We start from the raw sequence: 21,737 nt of genomic DNA, 5'->3' as shown, positions 1-21,737 counted from the left end.
CTCCCAGTCCCTGGAAGGGTGGTTCCCAGGAGCATCTAAGGCTCAGTTTTGATCCTGAAAACTCAGGCCGCGGACAGCACACAGGCCCCAGAGACCTGACCATGGCCCTCAAGTCACCCTCCCCAGCCTCCTCCTGCTGCCAGACCCCTCCCTCCTCTGCCTACATATATAATTGATTTCTGAGAGAGGGAGGAAGAGGGGGAAAGAGAATTATTGATCGACGGCCTCCTGCTGGGGTTCGAGCCCACAACCTGGGCATGTGCCCTGACGGGGAATCAAACAGGCAACCCTCTGGTTCCTGGATGGACACTCAACCACTGAGCCACACCAGCTGGGCTAGAACTGTATTTTAAAAATGAAAGTGGAGGGACATGTGTGCAAGTTGTCTGGGAGCCACGGGCCAGAGTGCCCCTCAGCCCCGGGCGGTGGGGAGGTGTCCGGAGGAGGCAGAACTTACATGTAGACATGGAAGCATCTTAGGTGTTTCCCACGAGCAAGGAAGGGCCAGGCTTCCCGGCCGGGAGAACAGCAGGGACCCGGGTCCCGAGGCATGACTCCACGGGGAATCACCACTCATTCTCCAGCTGAAGGCAAAGTTCAGGGGACAGGGCGTGGGGAGAGATAAGGCGGGACTCAGAGGCAGGAGCCTCAAGTTCACGACACTCCTATTCCAGGCGCTGTTCATGACATTCGACTAGAGAGGATACAAATCTCTCATCCTCTATTCAGGATTCCGTGGGCCGCTGCTGACTCATTTATCAAGGCCTTGGTTCAGGGGCAACATGATGCCCGAGTGGTCCCGGTCCCAGTTACCAAAGAATGTCCCACTGAAAGCTTTCATAAGGGAGTCTCGAAAATCCCTTGAAATCTAATTCCTGGGATTCTGGGTTTCCTGGAGGTAATAAGATTGTCTGCAGCAGAGAGAAGTGATCAAACCTCCAGTTCAGGGAGGTCTCGTCTGCAGGAGGAGGAAGGACCAAAAAGAACGAGAGTGGAGGCAGGGAGGCTGGGCTGCCCCAGGATCACAGGCAGAGGGGCTGAGCTCAGGCTGCAGTGCTGAGGGGGGGAGAGCAGGGGGGGAGGGGGGCTTGTAGTAACTTGCTAAGGGAGTGACGCTCACAGGATGGGCGGTGGGGGGTGAGGGGGGACTCGGGATGGTCCCAGTGCCCTGCTTGGGTGCTTGGCTGGGTGTGGTGCCCCTGAGGAGCAGGGAACGTGGGAGGGAAGGCTGGGTTGTTTGGAGGGAGATACTGAACTCATGCTGAGTTCCAAGGCGTCTCCCAGCATCTAGCGTCGTGCCTGCTTTCCCATCTTTCCCGCAGCCAGCTAGGGTCAGAGGGCATGGGGTAGGTGGGGGAGGTAAGAGAGCAGAAGAGAATGGGGGTGGGGTCCCTGCTGGGTGGGAGGGGACAGAAGAAAGGACGAATGAGGTAGGCCCAGCCCGAAGGAACTCTCAGCCCTCCATGTCATGCCCACCGAGGTCCCAGTGCCCGGACCCGCCTGCTCCTACGTGGTCCATGTCCTGGACCACCTGGGCACACACGGTCACGCATCCACACATGCAGCACATGCGCACACAGGCGCACATGCCAGCCCACAGCTTCCCGAGGCCTGGGTGCCCCTCCAGCGCCTGCCCCCTGAGCGCAGAGGCCTGGGGTGTGCTCTCCTGTCCCAGGCCAAGTGCCTGATGCTGACCGGGGGCCCCAGAAGAGGAGCCCAAAAGGCAGAGGCAGGGGAGCCCCTCCCTAAAGCCACAGGCCAGCTGGGAGCTGGGAGGCAGGGTCCCTGGCTGAGCCTGGGGCACCTGTGGGCGCACACGGCGCCTCCGGTCCAGGCTGCGGTGTGGGCAGGTACCTAGAGGCCTCCCCACCCACCAGAGTCCAAAGAGCACAGGTGTGGCCGCCTCCTGGCCTCATCAGCTCGGCCGCCTGCTGGGCCAGGGCTGCCTCATCACAGGGCCTCTGCCTGGCACTAGCGGAGGAGACGCAGCTCCCACCACCGGCGCCAGGTCACCGCCAGCGCCAGCCCCCTCGGGGGACCAGGCCTCACTGGAAGCCAGGTAAGGCCCGGCCCTCGGGAAGGTCAGGGCCCAGGTGGCTGCTGGGGACCCCAGGGTGGTGGGGGCAGCTCAGAGCTTCCCAGGCCAGGGCCTCAGCCCAGTGCAGCCAGGAGGAGCAGCCCCACGCAGGGCGGGGGGCTCAGCCGTGGGCTGGCTGGCTGGGAAGAAGGCAGGGCAGCCAGGGCTCCAGAAGCTTCTCCCAGAGGCCGTGATGCAGACTCCCCTTCCCTACTCCACGCCCCTAACTCAGGGGTAAGTGGAGGGAACTGGGCTGCCACAGCCCCCCTTCCCTAGCCAGGGGCAAGACAGGCCAACGCCAGCCTCCTCCCCTCTCCTGCATTGGGATATGAGCAGCTAAAGCTGCAGGGGGGACCCACAGGGACCCACAGGGCCAGCCTGGCGTGGGGCGAGCAGGAAGAGGTGTTGACCACTGCTGGCCATATGTACTCTTCAGTATCTAGGAGCAGGAAACATGGCCGCGCCGGGGGTGGGGGGTGGGGAAGCAGCTGCCAGCACCCCTTACCTTGGAGAGGAAAGGGGTCCCCCCCAACAAGACACACAGACCTGCACCTCCCCCACAGCACCTCAGCTGTTTACTGGCAACTCATTCCCCACTGCGTCACCATCGGAGACGCTATTTTCATACCAGTCCCCGTAACTAGGGGTGTGGACTGCTCTCTTACCCTTTGCCCAGGATTTTCTGGCGCTTCCTCACAGATGCAAGGACACACCCACAAAACGGAGACATAGTCATGATGCTTAGATGCCTCATTCCAATAGCACATACCTTTGACCTACACCAAGCATGTCAAACTCGCGGCCCGCGGGCCGCATGCTGCCCACAAGGAATATTTTTGCGGCCCAGCCAATATAACGGTGTGAGCAGTTACTTACAATTATGACTCCTGTCAGATCCAGAATTGCCGACATTCACCTTGGGGCAGTTTTTTTTGTTTGTTTGTTTTTTGTTTTTATATATTTTATTGATTTTTTACAGAGAGGAAGGGAGAGAGATAGAGAGCCAGAAACATCGATGAGAGAGAAACATCCATCAGCTGCCTCCTGCACATCTCCCACCGGGGATGTGCCCGCAACCCAGGTACATGCCCTTGACCGGAATCGAACCCGGGACCCCTCAGTCTGCAGGCCAATGCTCTATCCACTGAGCCAAACCGGCTTCGGCAACCTTGGGGCAGTTTTGAAAGTAATCACTACGAACAAGATTTCCCCCCAAGTAGGAAAGAGAGTAGAGAGAAGAGGTGCCAAGTGTCGGGAAGAAAACATTAATTTTATCATTGCTCTTGTTCTTTTTTTTTTACACTATACTTTTCGAAATAAAACTACATTTCTATGAAAATTGAAGCTTTTGATTTTTTGCGGCCACATAAGCTTAAACCTTGTTTATTTGGCCCGTGTTAGCCTTTGAGTTTGACATGCTTGACCTACACCCTCAATTAGGCCCCGCCCTGCATGAACACACACATTCACACACACACCTTCAGCCAGGTCATCATCTCTGTCTTCAGGCCCCGCTGTGCCCACAGTGACAGAGGCACACACATAAACACTCTGGCACCTCGCCTGGTAAATGGCATAATAACAGTACCACCGGGCGAGGACGTTTTGAGGATTAAACAAGCTGACGAAGGTAAAGTCCGAGAGCAGGCTGGGTGTAAGGAACGACATGCGGTGGCGGTGAGAATTCCACGGCGCCGTGTTCATCGGGGCCTCGGCACTAACCGGGTGGCTGTTGTCTTTAAAGGAACAGACAAGGTTCCGGGTGGCGTGGGGAGGGCGCTCTGGGCTGGGGGGGGGGGGTGCTCATGGAGGGCTTCACCAAGGAGGTGATCCTCGAGCTGAGATGTAGGGTTGAGTGAGAGGGACCTGGCAGAGGGTTCAGAGTCTAGAAAGACGAAATGACAGGAGACTTGGGAAGGCATTCGGGGAGCACAGGTCACTGATGCAGGGCCCCAGAAGTGTGCACGCACGGGCACAGCGTGCCCACACACCCTCGTGAGCGGTGCCCAGCTTAAGAGCCAACATCGACCTCCCAACGCGCAGAACTGAACCGGCCGCACAGAGGCTGGCTTTGGCGGGAAGCTGGGGGCAGCCCAGTCTCGGCCTCTTTCACACTCGGGCCCAGGACGGGATCTGGGCCAGGTCCCCGGCCACCAGCTTTCCAGGGCCCATCGAAATGGCTTTACTGACCAAATAACAAGAGGCCGGGAGCCTGCCTTGGGGCCCTCAGGCCCAGCACCCATGGAGGGCTCCTTGGTGGAGGAGGCATGGCTGCTGATGGCTCGGAGAGGCCCCTGGGGCCAGGGCTTTGGGTCTCAGAGGCCCCGGGTGGGAGCCTGGTCCAGGCCTCAGGCGGGTCAGGGACCAGACACAGGATCCGAGACCTGCCCCCCTCCCCCTCCGCACTGGGGTTTCTCTCCGCAGCTGACGGCTGTCCTTTTGGTTCAGTTTAGGTTCTAGGGACTCACTGAGCAGCGTCACCATGTCCCGGCCCAGCAGCAAAGCCATCTACAGTAAGTTCTCCCTCCATCCCCTCTCCCTGGCCCTCCTCATGCTGCCCACCCCGCACTGCCTCGGTCTCACTTGGGCCTTCCACACCCCCCCACCCCCATCGCTGTCCCCCGCAGTGCAACGGAAAGAGTACTTGCACAGCCTGGCCTCAGAGCCCGCCTGCCCGCAGCACCGGGTGGAGGTGAGTAACCTGGGGCCCAGACAGTTTCCTGACTCCACACCATTTTCCTGGTGCCCAAGGCCCTGCCCCAAATCAGACACCCAGACAAGTCCTGCCACAGAGCCAGCAGCCTGGCCCAGCCAGGTCAGGTGGGCTCGGGCCGGCAGCCTCGCTGGGCATCGGGGAGGCCCGGGCAGCTGGGCGGGAGGGAGGCCGGGCTGGAGGTTGGAGGACGCCGGGGCAGCAGTGGAGACACGTGCAGCCACTCCCACCCCCACCTGTCTCCAGCCCCACCCCCTGCCACACCTGGTCCCAGGGAACTGCTCTTTGCCCTGCATCTGGCACAGGTGCGAGGAGGAATGTGTGAGGTCAGCGGTCCCACAAGGACAGTATCTGGGCCTGGGCAGAGCTGCTTGGAGGCTCTGGCCTGGGAGGAGGACACTGCCCCTGTGGCATCCGGTTGCCTGAAGGGCTGTGGACACAACCAACACAGCTCAGGCCGGAAGGGCGTGGTGGGGAGAGAGAACCCGGGGCAGCAGCAGAGCGGGCTGTCCCGGGAAGGAGGAGGGAGGGACATGGGCAATGGTCTGGAGGCTCCACAGGGCAGCAGAGGCTGGGACCGGGGTCCTGGGCTTCATGGCAGGGCGGGGGCTGGGAACTGGCTTCCCTTGGGCCCAGCGGGTGAGAGCAAGAGGACGCCGTTTGCTCACGACGGACGCCAGGACCCTGGGCATGCAGGCGGCTCCCCCAGGAGAGGCGCTGGGGCCTGGGCAGAGAGCAGGGCAGTGGGGCCAGGGAGGAGGCAGATGACACTCCCCCTGGAGGGGACCGAGGGCAGGACTGTGACCTGTGAAGGCTGCGTTTGGATGGGAGGAGGAGGGGTCTCCCCCAGGAGGGAGAGTAACAGCGGAAACCGGGGATGATCAGACCAGCGCCACGGAGATAAGATCACTGCACCCCACGGGGCAGGAATCTGGAGGAGGGGGGCCTGGGTTTCCTCCCAAGACGCTGGGAGGAGCGGGATGAGCAGTGGGAAGGGGGTGGGGACCAGCATGAGCGAAGGCACGAGGCAGGAGTGCAGGTCAGAGAGAAGGCCCAGGCTGGGATAGTGGGTTCCCAAAGCAGCAAAGGAAGCCAGGGACGGAATGTGAGGGCCCTGCATCCCCCCAGAGGAGTCCGCGCTTTACTTGTTGGGTGGTGGAAGCCCACACTGACCAGCATCCGGCCCCCTCAGCCCCCTGGACCTGCCCAAGGCCACGTCCTCTCTCCAGAGGCCTAAACCCCCTCGCACAGCCCTCGGCCTCACTGGCCCTCAAAGGCTGCTCTATGGGGAGGCCCTGCTTCCTCCTCGGCTGCCCTTCCCCCACCCCGCGCACCCCCTCTGCCCCACTCTCCAAACCTGCTGCAGCCCTGGCCTCCTCGCCCCTCAGCACCTGATGACGTGTAAGCTGGGCACGCAGGGCGTCCGGGAGCCCAAGGACGCCGTGCAGCGGCTGCAGGAGCTGGACGCCCAGGGCCGGGTGTGGAGCCAGAACCTGCTGCTGCAGGTCAGAGACGGCTGGCTCCAGCTGCTGGACATCGAGACCAAGGTCAGCCCTCCCCTCCGCGCACCTGCAGCTGGTCATCGCTAGCCCAGCTGTGGGAGAGCCAGCCCCGGGCGTGGGCACCACCCCTCCCTGCCCCAGACAGCAGCCGCCCTCCCGTGGGCAGGGCCCAGGCCTAGGAAGAGACCGGGCACAGAGGCCAGGGGGCAGGGGAGTGGACACTCCAGCCCCAGGCCACTGCCGGGCTGGGGTGACCCTGGTCAGGAGCCCCCACGAACCACCCAGGCTCTCAGTGACCTCACAGCCACCTTTCCACCTGGCCCAGGAGGAGCTGGACTCCTACCGCCTGGACAGCATCCAGGCCATGGACGCGGTGCTCAACTCCTGCTCCTACAACTCCGTCCTGTCCATCACCGTGCAGGGGGCGGGCCCGCCGGGGGGCAGCACTCTGCTCTTCCAGTGCCCGGAAGTGGGGGTGAGTGGCCGGGGTGGGGTGAGAAGAGAGTGGGTGTGGGGCCCAACAACCATCACTCTCCCCAAACACACACACACCCACACCCCTGCCCACCTGCTACTCCTCCAGGCAGAGCGGCTGAGGACCAGCCTGCAGAAAGCCCTGAAGGAGGAGCTGGAGCTCAGGTAGGCAGCCTCTGCCCCGCCCCCTGCAGGAGCGCAGAGCTCCATCCAGCCCAGGTGAGAGCCCAGGAGCTTGCAGCCCAAGGAACTGGGGCCTGGAGCTGGGAGGGGCCAAGGCTGGATGGGCTGGGGCCTGGCCAAGGGGACACTGGAGACTGTCCCTAGAGCCTGACCAGGGACCCGAGAGAGCTCAGAGGTGGGCACATGAGGCAGGGAGTTGGGGGGGAGGCAGGGAAGGTTCCAGGGGGAGGCCTGGAGAGAAGTGTGGCAGAGCCTCTGTCCCCAAACCACTGTCAAGCCTGTATCCCCATGTGCTCGGCAGACCCCGATTTGGAGTCCCTCACCCCGGCCAGGACAGATGGAGGGGGGCCCCTCTGGAAAAGCCACTCCCTAGGGAGCAGGCAGCCCCGCTGGAGTGGGGGCCCCCTCCAGAACAGCCCCCCTGGATGGCCCCAGAGCACAGTAAGTGTGGGATGTGGGGATGGGGGAGGAGAGGTTTAGATTTAAGATCAGAGGCCATGCCCTCTTGCATTGTAGGCGTGCCACCATCCCCACGGCCCCTGTCACGACACTCCAGTGCCCGAGAACCAAGCGCCTTCGCTCTGCCTCCTCCAAGGCGCCCCCCGACCCCCGAGGACCCAGCGAGGGACGAGGTAACCGCAGACTGTCTGGGCCTGCCGAGCTCCTGAGCCTGGCGAAGGGGGACACCAACCCTTCCCCCCGGAAACCAGGTCCCAGGGCGGCCAAGGCAGGCCTGGGGCTGAGGGGGCATGGGGGGGCGGGGGGGCTGGGGCAGAGGCAGGGGCTGGGGCTGAGGCAGGTTGGGGGTCCCAGGGGGGCCAAGGCAGGCCTGGGGCTGAGGAGGGACGGGGGAGGCGGGGGGACTGGGGCAGAGGCAGGGGCTGGGGCAGGTTGGGGGTTCCAGGGGGGCCTGATTGCCCGCCTAAAGCCCAAGCTCTTTGAGTCCAGGAGGTGCTGAACCACATCCTGAGGGACATCGAGGTGTTCGTGCAACCGCTGATGAAGGCCCAGGTCAACGCCAGGGCGAAGAAGACGAAGAAACAGGGGAAGAAAAAGAACACGGGTCCGGGGGGTGAGTGCTGAGGGCCAGGGGAGAGGGGTGGCGCCTCGGGATACCCTGTGACCCACCGCCTTCTCCCCACCCCCTCCCCCACAGGGAGGACACCGGCGCAGTACGTCGATTGCTTCCAGAAGTTCAAGTACAGCTTCAACCTCCTGGTATGTGGCTCCCACAAGTTCCCAGCCCTCCCTCACACCACTGCCCCTAGCACCCCCGTTCTGGGGCCTCACAGGAGTCCCAGGCTTCTCCCCTGAGACCTCCCCTCCCCCCTCTCAGGACCTTGGAGAGTGCCAGGCTCCCAACCAAGGCCCGGGACACGGATGGGCCCTGGGGTCCGGGTGCAGGTGGGGTGGATGGAGGGTGGTGATGGTACCCTGTGTCCCCAGGGGAGGCTGGCCATCCATCTGCAGAATCCCAGTGCCGCCGAGCTGCTGCACAGGCTCTTCCGGACTCTGCACCTGGTGAGTTGGGGGAGGTCAGGGTGGCGAAGAGGTACAAGCTGAAGCGTAGACCAAGCAGAGGCCAGGGTGGCGGGCAGAGGGTAGAGGGAGGCTGTGGGGTCTGCCCCTCACTCACCCCCACACATTTTCCTCGACCCCAACACACCATCCCGCTGTGTACAGCGCCCTGGGCAGACCAGAGGGGCTGAGGGTGGAGCCAAGGACTGCGTGGCTCTGAGGGCCGGGAGGAGCAGCAGGCCTGAGGCCTCAGGCACTGCAGAAGCTGAGACTCGGGCCCTGCCCACTCCAGCTGGGCCTGCGGGAGCCTAGCTTCCTGACATGGCTCTCCTCCCTCTAGGTCCTGACGCAGTGCCCTGAGCGTGACCTCGCAGGCCAAGTGATCGCACCCCTCCTCACCCCCGAAGCCGTCGACATGCTCAAGTTCTACCTAAGCCCGCCTGACAGTAACCTCTGGAAGAGCCTGGGCCCGGCCTGGACCACCAGCCGGTGAGGGGAGATGAGGCTGGGCTGGGGCATAGGGCAGGGCATTGGGTGTGGCGAGCTCTACACTGTTACAGACCAGAAACATCTCAAAGCAAAGCGGTGGCTCCACATGGAGCTCCCAACTCTATGTTACACCAAAATATTTTCTCACTTTTGTCAAGAACAAAGTGAAAATGTGTCTCAATCGGGCCCAGAACTTAAGAATTACTGACATAAGTGCAAGTGTAACGTCTGTAAGACTTGGCAACCAACTGGCCAAGGAGTTAAGATCAAACGTGAGGTGCCACATCCGTGTAACCCTGAGATGGGCAGTTGGACAACAAGGCCAAACCGATGAGAGCCGGGGGGAGGGGAGGTAAACCCAGCTTGGATGTGCTGGGCTGGGGTATCAGTGAACATCCCACAGAGACAGGGGGGCCCCTGGCCCTCAGGCGAGAGGTCGGACCTGACTATGAGGGTTTGAGAACAGTCAGCACAGAAATGACAGCGCCACCTAGAGGCGAGCCCTCCACAGGCAGCCCTGGAACTCACCTAAGTGAGCAAGGTCTCTCTGTCCCGGAGAGAAAAGGGGAACTTCCATATGTAAGTGGAGAAAGGAAAGAGGATTAAGGAGGCAAAGAGAAATTCCCGAGAGTTAAAAGAAGAAACAAAAAAGCAGAGGCATAAAAACCAAGAGAGAAGAGGGTTTTAGAAAGAGAAACCACCAGGAAGTAAGCCACTTGCTCCGGCATCTTGCCTAGTGAGTTCTTTTCAACTCAGCCCCATTAGGAGGTGGTTGTCCAACCCATCCCACGACATCAAGTATAGTTCAATGTAGTCTATCTATTTAGCTGTGACAGAATGTACATAAGATGCAATTTACCATTTTAATGTTTTTAAGAGTATAATTCAGTGGCACTAAATACTTAACAATGTTGGGCAACCATCACCACTATCCATTTCTAGAACTTTTTCCTGGTCCCAAACAGAAACTCTGTACCCATTCAGCAAGTAACACGATTCTGTACCGATGCCTCCCTCTCCCCAGCCCCCGTGGGCTCCTCCTACTTTCTGGCCCTGTGTATCATTTTAAATACAAAACTAGGTCAGATATGCCCTGGAATGTTTTCTGATTTCTTACAATAACAAGAAGTTAGTGAATGAGTGAGTTGGAAGACAAAAATACAGAAAATAGTCTAAAGAGGGTGTAAAAACCCTCAAAAGAGTTGAATTTCAGGCAAGTTATATTTAGGTGGCTTGATTTCATGAAAATTGACCCCAAGCTGTAAACAATGCTAAATGCTGTGGTTTGGAAGGACATGGGCCATACGAAGCCAGTGGATTTGGCAATCAGGAGATTATGGGGACTTTAGAAAAACTGGTAGCAATAGAGCAATGGCTGGTTTTTAAGAGCAATGGTAAGAATCGGGTTGCAAGGAATAATGAAATGTAGGAAGGGCGGATAGACACATTCTCAAAAAAGTTGGTACAGAGAAGGGACTAGAATAACAGATTAAAAGTAGTAGTAACACAGTCAAGGGAAGGCCTGAGCATGTTTTTAAGGCAAAGAGAAGGGACCACTTAAAAAGATTCAGAAAATAAACAATTTATTTGTTCCCATTGAACACATATTCTTATCTGACGCCTATATACCCTCCACTGTCTTGGGGACAGCAGCTCCGGGGACAGGTGGGAGTCACGTGTAGCACATGTGAGAAGCGGCAACCCAGGCGGCCAAGTGCAGTGACAGTGCAGGAGGAAAAATCCACACTGCCCTGCCACCACCTTAGGTCCGAACCCCAGTCGGTGTGATCGATTGCCCGGCATGTTCTCCTGGAGCTGATATTCTGAACTCCGTGGGCAGAGGCGAAGCTGGCCACAGATCCCCACCCTGTGGGACCTGCTCGTGCCCAGAGCTTGCCCCTTCGAGGGTGTCCTGGGGCCTTTTGGCTGTGTGCGTGGGCATGATCAGGGGCGGGGAACGTCCGGCCCTCGGGCCATCTAAGGCGCACGCAATCGTTTCATCTGGCCCTGCTGAGGCATGAGGGGCAAGTTAATGAAATGTTGGGTCAGATACCGCAGGCTAGTTTTTAAGTTGATAATTGTGTGTGGCTCTCGAATGATGTTGCAAATGCCCAAATGGCCCTGGGCAGCAAGACGGTTCCCCACCCCTGCCCTAGAAGGCCCCGAGGCTCAGTTCCGTCTCTTCCTCCGTCCCACGGCCTGGAGCAGAGTGGACTCAGCTTGGTTCTCTCCCCAGGGACAACTGGACAGGCCATGAGGTCCCACCCTACCAACCTACGTTCTATGATGGCTGGCAGCCTCCAGAACCTTCCAACCAGGTAAGGGGAGCTTAGCACGGAGCCCTACTCAAAGCCCTGCCCCTGGCTAGTTTCTGCCTTCTCAGTCCACGCCATGGTCACATGGCAACTGAGAACCCACATGTAGGTGCCAGGCAGGCAGGGGAGGGGCCGTGAGGCAGCTGTGTGGGAGTGGCTCTGTGGCCAGCTCCCTGCCTCCATGCTGCCCTCCCTCACTCTGCCCTCGCCCACTCTGTCCTGCCCCCACAGGCACCCTCAGGATACCAGGACTCCGCTTCCCTCCGGTGAGCCTGGGGCTTAGGCAGGGCCGTAGGGTTAAGGGGAGGGTGAGAAGGGGCTGACCTTGTGACCTATGGGAGAGAAGTCCCCAACCGAGTCCTCAGAGATCAGCCACATCCCAGACCCTGCTGCCTGCAGACAACGCCCCCCAAGCCCCACTAACACTGCCCTGTCATTCAACCCTGTGGAAACCCAACAGTGGCCTCCCGGCTCAGGTGGGAGACAGCTGGGTTCCGGGGCTAGGCCAGGGGCTCCGTTTCCCAATCTTGGCTCCAGCACCCTCGAGGGGGAGGGGAGGCAGGGAGGGAGGGGTTATCAGGTCAGGAAGCACCTCCTACTTGGCTCAAGTGGAGACACACACCATGGCCCTCCATGCGGGCACCTAACCTTGTGCCCTTCACCCCAAGGCCAGTGCAGCCAGCCCTGAGAATGCAGGTCTTATTCGAGTTTGAAGCTAGGAACCCAAAGGAGCTGACAGTGGCCCCGGGAGAGGTGGTGGAGGTGAGGCTGAGCTGGGCGGGCGGGCGCTGCAGGCAGCTGGGGTGGGGGTGCGGGTGGGACTGCTGGGGTGGGTGGCCTAGAGAGAGCGGGAACGTGGGGAGGGCCGGGGAGGAGAAAGCCTTGTCGGGGAGGAAGAGGCTCGTGTGACTGAGGGTGACTCCCGGCAGGTTCTGGACCACAGCAAGAGGTGGTGGCTGGTGAAGGACCAGACTGGAGACAGCGGCTATGTTCCCAGCAACATCCTGGAGCCCCTGCAGTCGGGGCCGCCCGGGAGGCAGAGCCCGGCCCTTCGGGTAATCTGGGGCTCAACCAGCCTCAGCTCTAGGGCCAGAGCGGGTGGGGCGGGGGCCTCAGGACAGTAGAGAAGGCCGTCCTGGTTGATTTCATGTCATCGCATGCTCACATGGCCGAGCTTATCAGGAGCCGGAGCCGAGGCTAAGCCTGGGCCCTACCTGCCGGCAGCCCAGAGCAGGGCCCAGGCGATGGGGGCCCTGGGGGGCTCTGGGAGGAGTTGGTCTCTGACTCCCAGTGCCCCCAATTCTAGGCCCCGATGCTGCGACTGAGCTCCAGGCCCGAGGAGGTCAGAGCCTGGCTGCAGGCAGAGAACTTCACCCCTGGGTGAGCGCCTCGCCCTGGGGTGCGTGGGGGGCCTTGGTGGAGGGTTCAGACAGTAACCAAGGAGACCCAGAACCCCAGGACCTGCCTCCTGTCTACCCGCTACCTACACGGTACTTACATGGTACATGACAGTCCCACACGTGTTGCCCGGTCACAGCAGAAGAGGGGCTGTGTTCATGCCTAAGTGGGGAGCCCTTGCCATGGGGAAGGCAGTAGGATTGGGGGAACACAGGAGGGACCTCGGCTGCTACCTACCCACCCACCTACCCCCACAAGATTTTCTTCCCTGCACACCTCCCTCCAGACCAGGAGTCTGAAACTGGTTTAAGCCAAAATGCATAGGTTACTCCTTCACCTCCACACGCCCTGTTCCATGAATTCTCCGGCAACCCCAGCCTCGGAGCCCAAACGGCCTCTCTCTGCCAGACTCGGCCCAAGTCCCCTGCCCACACTGACGGCCTGTCTGTCCCCAGCACCGTGAAGGCCCTCGGGGCCCTGACGGGGTCGCAGCTGCTGCACTTGAGCCCGGGGGAGCTCCAGATGGTGTGTCCACAGGATGCCCCCCGGGTCGTGGCCCGGCTGGAAGCCAGCAGAAGGACGCTGGGGGTGAGAACACCCCGGGGACCCCAGTGGAAATGTGGGGTGCTCCCTGGGTGACAGTGAGAGCCAGCAGGCCCGCCCCAGGGAGGAACTGAGCGTGGCGGGTTCTGGGCACGGGCTCTTCCCCCAGGGACTTGACAACACAGGCTCAGGCAGGCCTGGAGGTCCAAGCGGAGTGTCCACAGGACCTCTGGGGGGGTCCCTTCCCTCACCTCCATCCTTCTTTCCTCAGATAAGCCCTTAGGCACCAGCTCGGACGTCTCCAAGGTCAAGGCCTTCTCACAGCCAGACGGAGGGTCCGATTCTTTAGAGCCCCGAGCAGTCCTCTTGCAGGCCCCCAGATTGCAGCGAACCCCGCACCCAGCTCACACAGCAAAGAGGACGAGCAAGCCCAGAGGTTGAGCGGATGGTGCCCTCTCACTGCGTGGGGAGCCCTCTCTGGCGACCATCTATTTATTGTGTCTGTCCTAGACCCGGAGCACGCGTGCCTAGCTTTGTCAAGATGCCGCCGAGTCCTCTCCTCCCCAATAAAAGCACCTCCAAGCCTGGCGTGCGCCCCCCTTGCAGCTTCTTCTGGGCCTGATGGGGGGTGGGGTGGGCAAGGGAAGGGAGGCGGGAGGAGCTGGGACACTGGGCAGGACCCAACAGCAGCCCTGCACCCATCACTGGACCAGACTGAGTGGGAGTGGGAGTCCCACCGCCACCTGGAACGCAGAGCCAGCCTTTGAGATTATGGCCCAGGCTCTGCTTACCCTCTTTCTGAACAAACTCCCAACCATCTCACCATCGTTGCCCTTCTGCGCACATTGCTCCGGTGAATCCCAAGGCGCCTGCAGCACCGAGGGCAGGGCGCTCCCCAGGACCAGAGTCCGGGCTGCGGACAGCGGGAGGCTTTGATCAGCCGCACTGGCTGCTGGTCTGCTTGGCAGCTGCCTCCTTGGATTCCATTTCTGTCCCCTCCTGGTGGGCGAGCCGACCTTGAGCTGCCTCCCCAGCTTGTCTCTAGAGGCAGAATGTAGGGAACGGTGGACCGGAAGTTCAAAGTCCACCAACTGGCTGGCAAGGCACCTCACTCTCTGGGCCCTATTTTCTCAAAGATTAGTGAAGAGCTTCAGCACTAATGTGGCTTCTAGGATTGAAGGTCCACAGCACAGGCACTTCTACGGATTCCATCTACACATAAGGCCTGATGTACTGTGGATCAAGGGCCCCTGGAGTTCTTTTTCTTTTCTTTTTTTTTCTTTTTCTTTTTTTTTTTTTTTTTGTTACTCCTCACCCAAGGATATTTTTCCCATTGATTTTTATTGAGATTGAGTGGAAGGAAGGGGGAAAGACAGAAAGTCAATGTGAGAGAGACACATCAATTGGCTGCCTCCTGCACATGCCCCAACCGGGACCGGGGATTGAGCCTGCAACCAAGGTACGTTGCCCTTGACCGAAATCGAACTCGGGACCCTTCAGTTCTCAGGCCGATGCTCCAACCACTGAGCCAAACCAGCTAGAGGCACCCTGGGTTCTTAGAGGTTTCTGTAAGTATCTCTTAGCTGGATTTGTCTAGGACCTTAACATGGCTAAGGCCCCAGATCACCCGAGGTGCAGACCGCCTACGTCACTCCCTCGAGTTTCCAGCCTCAGAATATCATCTCTTTTCCCTCAAGCGAAAACAGGCGAGACCCTCAGGGTCTGACACTCAAGGGCAAAAGTTAATCAGAAAGTTAATGTGTGGGATGGGGAGGAGATATTAAGCCACTGTCCTCTGGGCCGGTGGACCTGCAGGCGTCCTAGGAAAAGGGACACACTCCAGGACCAGGAAAAAGGAGTTTTAGCACCGTGTCCCCCAGATTTCCCAACAAAGACTGAGACAAGGTGAGGGGCTGCCCGGATGTCCAGTTCAGTGGAACTAACATGAGCTGTGCTGTTAGACAGACCTCAAACTCTCATGAGAATTTGAGAGCTTAGAATGGCAACTCACCCAAGCCCTCCAGGCCTCCTTTATCTCCTTCTGTGAAACGGGCATAAAATCTACTTCGAAAAGTTGTGAAGCTTAACATATATGAAGTACCTGGATGACTGCCTGGCATTTCATAGGAAGTGACTGAACGTTAGTCCTATACCTCAGGCGAATTTGTGACTGGCCGTTTGTTATCGTGGGAGGAGAGATTCAGCCATTATGAATGTATCTGTCCCTGTGTGTTGCACTTTTTTGCTTTCTTCTTGTTAGTGAAATGTCCTTTTAAAAAGTCCCAACCTTGCTTCGGCCAGACTAATGGAGAAATAGGATTTCCCACATCCGGGCGAGGCAGGAAAAGGTTTGGGGTCCTAAGCGGCCGGGGCTGGGTAGACCCTGGGGCCCGGAACCTTGGAGGAGCTCCGGCCTCCTGCCCACCCACCAACATGCACACACAAGGGTGGGGTTCCCGGGTGATCGAGCCACAGCCTTGCCCATCTTCCCTCCCTGCCCCCCAACCAAGTAAATATCTCACTCTCCCGGGGTTACCCTCACTGCTCGGCTGTGGGCGCCCTTCCCACGCTGTGGGCACCATTAACGGAGTGCAACTCCCACCCTTGGGGAGCGCAGAGTCCCAACCCCAGGTCCCCCGGCCCTCAGCCCCCCAGCCCCCCAGCACGCGCGCTGCACCCCTCCCGGGGCCTCGGGACTGCAGAAGCCGAGCCCGCGCGTGGCCCAGGGGACACGTTAGGAGGGAACCCGGAGGGGGGCGGAGTCAGGCTCTCGCGTTGGCCCCGCCCACCACCTCGGGTATAAAGTGCCGCCCGCTCCCGCGCCCGCCTCCCTCCGAAAGGCACGGAAAGGGCATCACCATGTCGTGCTCTAAGTCCATGGTCCTCGGGTACTGGGATATCCGCGGGGTGAGTGTGCTCTCCACGGCCCAGCCGCTGGGTCGGGGAGACGGACGCAGAGGCGCCGGGGGCTCCGGCCAACGGCCCCCACGGAAGCGCTGTCCTCGGAGCCCAGCCGCGCTCCCGCGACCCCAGCCCCGCCGAGTCCCCTGGGACCCGGGCCGGCGGAGAGAGGCCGAGGACGGCCAGCCGCCGGCGGATGGCGGGAAAGGGGGTGGGAGGGCAGCTTAACGACCACCGGGCGGGACGCGGGGCTCGGCAGCCCGGGCGGGGACGTTGGCGGGTGGGATGGGGTGGCGAGGGGGCTGCGCAGGCGCCGACCCGGCTGTCCCCCCAGCTGGCGCACGCCATCCGCCTGCTCCTGGAGTTCACCGGCACCTGCTACGAGGAGAAACGGTACACCTGCGGGGGAGGTAAGGCGCGTCCGTGCCCCGGGGGCGGCATCGCTCCCAGCCCAGGGCGAGGGGTGCCCCGTCACCTGGAAGCGCTCACCTGCAGCTGGGCTCTCTCTCCGCCCAACCCCGTCCTCACCCTCCACCAGCGCGGCCCCAGCGATGAAGAGGTCAGGCAGGGGGGCCTGGGGATGCGCTCCTGGGACAGGCTCTTTCCCCAGCTCTGCCCACCGCCCTCGGGCGGGAAGTTAAGGAGGTCGGGTCCAACTTCGTTCTCTCTTGCAGCTCCTGACTTTGATAAAAGCCAATGGCTGGACGTGAAATTCAAGCTGGACCTGGACTTTCCCAACGTAGGTGGTTTAGGAGAAAGGGCCCAGAGGGAAGGCGTCACCTGGACCCTCACTTCTTCCCTCTCTGGCCTGGGGGGCATCTACAGCAGGGGCTCTTCGCCTGGATAGAATAAACAGCCTTCAGGGGCTCAAGAACTTGGAGGGAAGAGTTATTCTCACTTCCACAAAGCACGAACTCAAGTTACCAGTTGCTTCTATTGTGCATATGAGCAGTAAGTGACGCTGGTTATGGGCCATGTTTGTGGCTTTGTCACTAGTAGAAATCAGGTATTTTCATATTCTATTGGATATGTGGTAGGTATTGTAAATAAATATGTACATCCATCATACTTGGACATTGTGGTAATTATTACCCCTGCTTGTTATTTAATTCACTAATAGGCACATACTGTTACAATTTTGTTTTCTTAATGTTTTTATAAATTGTGTAAATATGTGTAATTTGCTTTATGCCTTTAAAAAACTTCTGCAAGAAGGGTCCATGGCATACACACACACACACACACACCTGCCTAAATTCAGGTGGGGGCCCAATCTCCACCTTCTACTTATGTGCTTCTTCCTGCTGACAGGGCATCTCCTCTCTACTGTTCATGTCCCTGCAATTCTCACCTGCCCCAGGAGACAGGCAGGTTGTTCATTTCATCTCTTCCTTCCAGCTGCCCTACCTCATGGACGGCAAGAACAAGATCACCCAGAGCAACGCCATCTTGCGCTACATCGCACGCAAGCACAACATGTGTGAGTGGGTAGGGCTGGGGACGGGGACAAGGCTGGCCGCTCTCTGCGGGGTGGATATGCCCAGGGTGATTGCTTGTCACCTGGCCTCCAGGTGGGGATACTGAGGAAGAAAAGATCCGCGTGGACATCATGGAGAACCAGATCATGGATTTCCGCATGCAACTGGTTCGAATCTGCTACAACTCGGACCATGTGAGTCTCCCCGGCAGGCAGGCATGAGGGGAAGGAGCCTTAGGAACCCAAGGTCAAGTCCCCATTCCCCTGCCACCTTCCCACCAACCCCAGCTGTCGGAATAGGAAGCAGAACTCTGACTTGGTGGGGGTTTGTTTGTCATAAACTGTGGTGTTGGCCCTCTTCCGTTCCAAACCCCTCCTGTGCATCCCGCCATCCCAACCTGAGGCACCTGGAGAGGAAGGTGCCTGGGGAAGGGGCCCTGAGCCCCAGTTAGGTGTGAACATGATGACAGCTATTCTCTCTCTCTCTCTCTTTCTCCTCCCCGCTCCCCCCTTCCCTGCCCCAGGAAAAGCTGAAGCCCCAGTACTTGGAACAGCTCCCTGGACAACTGAAACAGTTCTCCCTGTTCCTGGGGAAATTCTCGTGGTTTGCAGGGGAAAAGGTAGGAGGAGGGGAAGGGAGAGGATTGCTCTCTGTCGCTGCAGGTGCTCATGAACTCCCCCGACCTCACCATCTTACTGTGTCTCTAGCTCACCTTTGTGGATTTCCTCACCTACGATGTCTTGGATCAGAACCGTATGTTTGAGCCCAAGTGCCTGGATGAATTTCCAAACCTGAAGGCTTTCATGTGCCGTTTTGAGGTGATGGATGCTCCCTACACCTTTCTCTTACAGAAAACACTCACAGGCTCCCTGGGACCCCAGGGACCCCATTGTGGTGGGTCTTGCCCAACACCAGCTTTTGCCTCAAGGGATCCGTGGTTGGGCACCTCCAGACCTTTCCATCTTGGGAAGGGTCCAGCTACTGTACCCCAAAGGGGGGTGGGGCCAGGCAGCTGTGAGTGCCACTGGTTAGAAACGGGCCTTCAGGCTGTGCTGGTCTCTGAGGCTTGGCGTGCTTCCCCTGCAGGCTTTGGAGAAGATCGCGGCCTACATGCAGTCCGACCGCTTCTTCAAGATGCCCGTCAACAACAAGATGGCCCTGTGGGGCTGCAAGAGAATATGTTGAGCAGGAGGCTGCCTCCCACCGCTTCCTCTGCCTCCTCCTGCCCCCGGGGGACCTGTGTGCTTTCTTCTCTGCTCTGCTCAATAAATAGCCCTTAGGCTACTGGTGCCCCACTGGATTTCTCTGGGGAGGAGAGGCCGGAGGAGAGTGAGGATGCGGGAGAATTATTACCAAGATGTGGCTCAGTCCCTGCAACACTGACACTCCCATCCCCCAGTGTGTTCAATGGCTACTATACAGGGTCTTGCCCAAGCCTTGAGGGTGAGCACTAGAAAGAAAGGTGAGCCCTGGCCTGTTTGGCTCAGTGGCTAGAGCGTTGGCCTGGGGACCAAAGGATTCCAGGTTCAATTCTGGCCAAAGGCACCAGCCTCAGGTGCGGGCTCCTCCCAGGCCCAGGCCCTGGTTGGGGCACATGCAGGAGGCAACCAGTCGATGTGTTTTTCTCACATTGATGTTTCTGTGTTTCTCTCTTCCACTCTCCCCCAAAAAATCAATGGAAAAAATATCCTTGGGTGAGGATTAAAAAAACACACAAAAAAACTTGTGTTAGGAGCCGTTCCCCAAAAAGCACTAGAGATGCTCATTTGTATTCATTGTTGAGGGTTGAGCAACTGGATTAAAGCATTTCCAGTTCAGAAGGCAATCGCTTATGTGACTCAGACGAGCTGCAGCGAATGTCACTGATGGGAGGGTGGAGTGGGGGCCGTGACGTGTGTGGACATGGGTCTGCCTCTCAAGCCAGCTTAGGGCTCAGCACCGGAGCCTGGCCTCAGAGGAGAAATTGTACAGCCCTTATCCTTCAGCGGCAGGACTAGGTTGAGCAATGAACCACACTGATAAACGGGTTTGGGGGTTCGGAGGGATGTGGGGGAGGAGAGCATTGGGGGTTAGCCAGTGATTTTTCCAATCTGCAAATTTGCTCGTGTCACTCTCCTACTTAAGTACAATCAAGGGATTCTTAATCCTCTGGGGAAGGACGCAGTCTCCTCCAGTTTACAAACTCCTTCAAATCGCTCCACTTCCTGTCCAGCTACCTCTCTTAGTAGTGCCACCTGCCCCTACCTGGGGCCCCGTTCCAGCCTTTCTGAATTCCCCGGGGGCTGCAGGGTGCTGGACATCCTGGCTCTGCCACGATAGGCTGGCCCCTGGACCTCGTGCCTCCTCTGACCAATGAACCCTCTTCCCTCACCGGTTGTCATGAGAAGTAAGCCACTCTGCCTACAGCGCCTAGAACAGACCTGTGTTATGTAAACTTATAAACAAGTTATCCAAAAGCACCGCCACAGCAGCTTCCCACAGTTATGACTCAGCTCACAGGTGCCCGGTTGAGGCCTCCTTCAGTCTAGGTCTCCCACACACCTGACAGCAGGGCCCCTGCTAACCACCTGGGACCTGAAGTTCGAATTTGTAAAACCCGTGTATTAAGCCACTGAGATTTGTTGGATCCTGACCAACATTCCCCCGGCTCCTCAGGCCAATATATATATAGATTAATTTTAGAGAGGAAGAGGGAGAGAGAAATAGAAATATGAACAATGAGAGACAAGAGAGAACTATTGATCAGCAGCCTCCTGCAGGCCAAAAACACTGGGGATCAAGCCCACAACCCGGGTATTGCCGGAAGCCGTTCCACCCTTGCTGCTTGACACAGTCACTGCAGGGAAGAAACATCTGCACAGCATATGTCTCAAGGGACCTGGCGGATATGGCATACTGTTCTTCATATGTTTGCTCCCCTTCTTGGCGCTATGTGTTTTAACCAAGGTCACCTCTCTGAGAAAGGTTGTTTCCCCAGGTAGGGATTTTTCCCTGAAGTTAGAAAGGGAATAAAACCCCTTAACTAAGTGCCAGGCGGGTAGTTAATCACTTTAACTACGAACAATCACGCTTAAGCTACATAATCTTAACTCCCTGGAATGGAGATAAGGAACACCCTAACCTTTGGAATAGAAATTGATAGGATTAAAATCAACTGGTATAAATACAGATGTAACAAGACAATAAAAGACAGAACCTGGCTGGACATCCTGGCTGGAACCCGGCTAGAGAACCTTGCTAGGCTGCTGATCAACTGAACATTGTCTTTGTGTCATTCCTTCTTCGCCAACTCCATCCACACCTTTGGGAACCCCTGGACCTCCTGGAGTTGGACCCCAACAGGGCATGTGCCCTTGACTGGAATCGAACCCGGGACCTTTCAGTCCACAGGCCGATGCTCTATCCACTGAGTCAAACCAGCTAGGGCTGCCCCCCCAACCCCACCGTATTTTTAAATTGATTTTTGAAGAGAGGAAGAGAGAGAAACATTGATGTGGGACTGAACCACTGGCTGCCTCCTGTGGTTCTGCCCCCAACCGACCCAGAATCCAACCCGAAATCACCACACACCCAGCCCCGGGACAGAGCACTGCACTCTAACCACTGACCACCTGGCTGGGTGGCCTTGCTCTGTGTAAGGAGCAGCGGGCTCCTGTCCACACTGCAGGGGAAGAGCCGCCAGGGGGCACCAGAGAGGACAGGCCACAAGGGACAACTGGGCAGGACGCCCCCTACTGGCCCCACCATCTGTGTCATCAGAACACCAAAGCCAGAAGTGACACACAGGGCCCTATTCTCCAGCCAAAACCTGGAGAATAAGTCATCATCCTGCGCCGACGCAGGACAAAACCAGGCTCTGGGCACACTCAGGGCGCAGTTTCTCTTCAGGCTCCGGACCAGCGAAGGCGGTGGTGTCGGCGCAGGGTGGCTTCACTCAACTGCGTGATGAAAAGGACTCTTGGAAAGTGAAGACCTTACATGAGATTCTCCAGGAAAAGAAGCGACGGCAGGAGCAAGAGGAGAAGGCAGAGACAAAGCGCTCAAAACATTCCGATCGATCGGTAACCTTCAGGCTCCGTCTCAGGGGCTGAGGTTGGGGAGGTGCGGGATAGAACTCCCTTTGAGCTGTCGTCCTTTTCCAGAAGA

At 58.7% G+C, this 21,737-nt stretch overlaps 2 protein-coding genes across 6 annotated transcripts; both read left to right on the top strand.

Annotated features, from left to right (window-relative positions):
• Positions 1-1,932: 1,932 nt before the first annotated feature.
• EPS8L3 (EPS8 signaling adaptor L3) lies at positions 1,933-13,800 on the top strand. 5 transcript variants are annotated; one of them, XM_070396492.1, is made up of 19 exons: positions 1,933-2,059; positions 4,531-4,590; positions 4,705-4,769; positions 6,179-6,337; positions 6,618-6,767; positions 6,876-6,931; positions 7,251-7,390; positions 7,466-7,581; positions 7,898-8,021; positions 8,106-8,167; positions 8,396-8,470; positions 8,808-8,956; positions 11,193-11,274; positions 11,503-11,537; positions 11,940-12,033; positions 12,201-12,326; positions 12,578-12,651; positions 13,125-13,257; positions 13,484-13,800. In XM_070396492.1, the coding sequence occupies exons 2-19, from the start codon at positions 4,560-4,562 to the stop codon at positions 13,493-13,495; spliced, it is 1,683 nt and encodes a 560-aa protein (XP_070252593.1). In that variant the 5' UTR covers positions 1,933-2,059; positions 4,531-4,559; the 3' UTR covers positions 13,496-13,800. The 5 variants fall into 5 exon arrangements, with proteins under 5 accessions (XP_070252593.1, XP_070252591.1, XP_070252590.1 ...); XM_070396490.1 differs by having other exon boundaries at positions 4,526-4,590; XM_070396488.1 differs by lacking the exon at positions 1,933-2,059 and adding an exon at positions 3,595-3,707.
• A 2,226-nt stretch (positions 13,801-16,026) lies between these two features.
• Positions 16,027-18,875, top strand: LOC138995851 (glutathione S-transferase Mu 5). Its single transcript, XM_070396603.1, has 8 exons — positions 16,027-16,119; positions 16,448-16,523; positions 16,788-16,852; positions 17,512-17,593; positions 17,685-17,785; positions 18,115-18,210; positions 18,299-18,409; positions 18,678-18,875. Exons 1-8 carry the CDS (start codon positions 16,072-16,074, stop codon positions 18,774-18,776), a joined length of 678 nt encoding a protein of 225 aa, XP_070252704.1. The 5' UTR covers positions 16,027-16,071; the 3' UTR covers positions 18,777-18,875.
• The last annotated feature ends 2,862 nt before the right edge of the window (positions 18,876-21,737 follow it).

The sequence above is a fragment of the Myotis yumanensis genome, unplaced genomic scaffold (genome assembly GCF_028538775.1).
Source record: "Myotis yumanensis isolate MYYU_CA2020_CCGP unplaced genomic scaffold, mMyoYum1.0.hap1 SCAF_17, whole genome shotgun sequence".
Taxonomy (NCBI): Eukaryota; Metazoa; Chordata; class Mammalia; order Chiroptera; family Vespertilionidae; genus Myotis; species Myotis yumanensis.
Note: the sequence above shows the minus strand (reverse complement) of the source record. Positions and strands in the feature narration are given on the sequence as shown.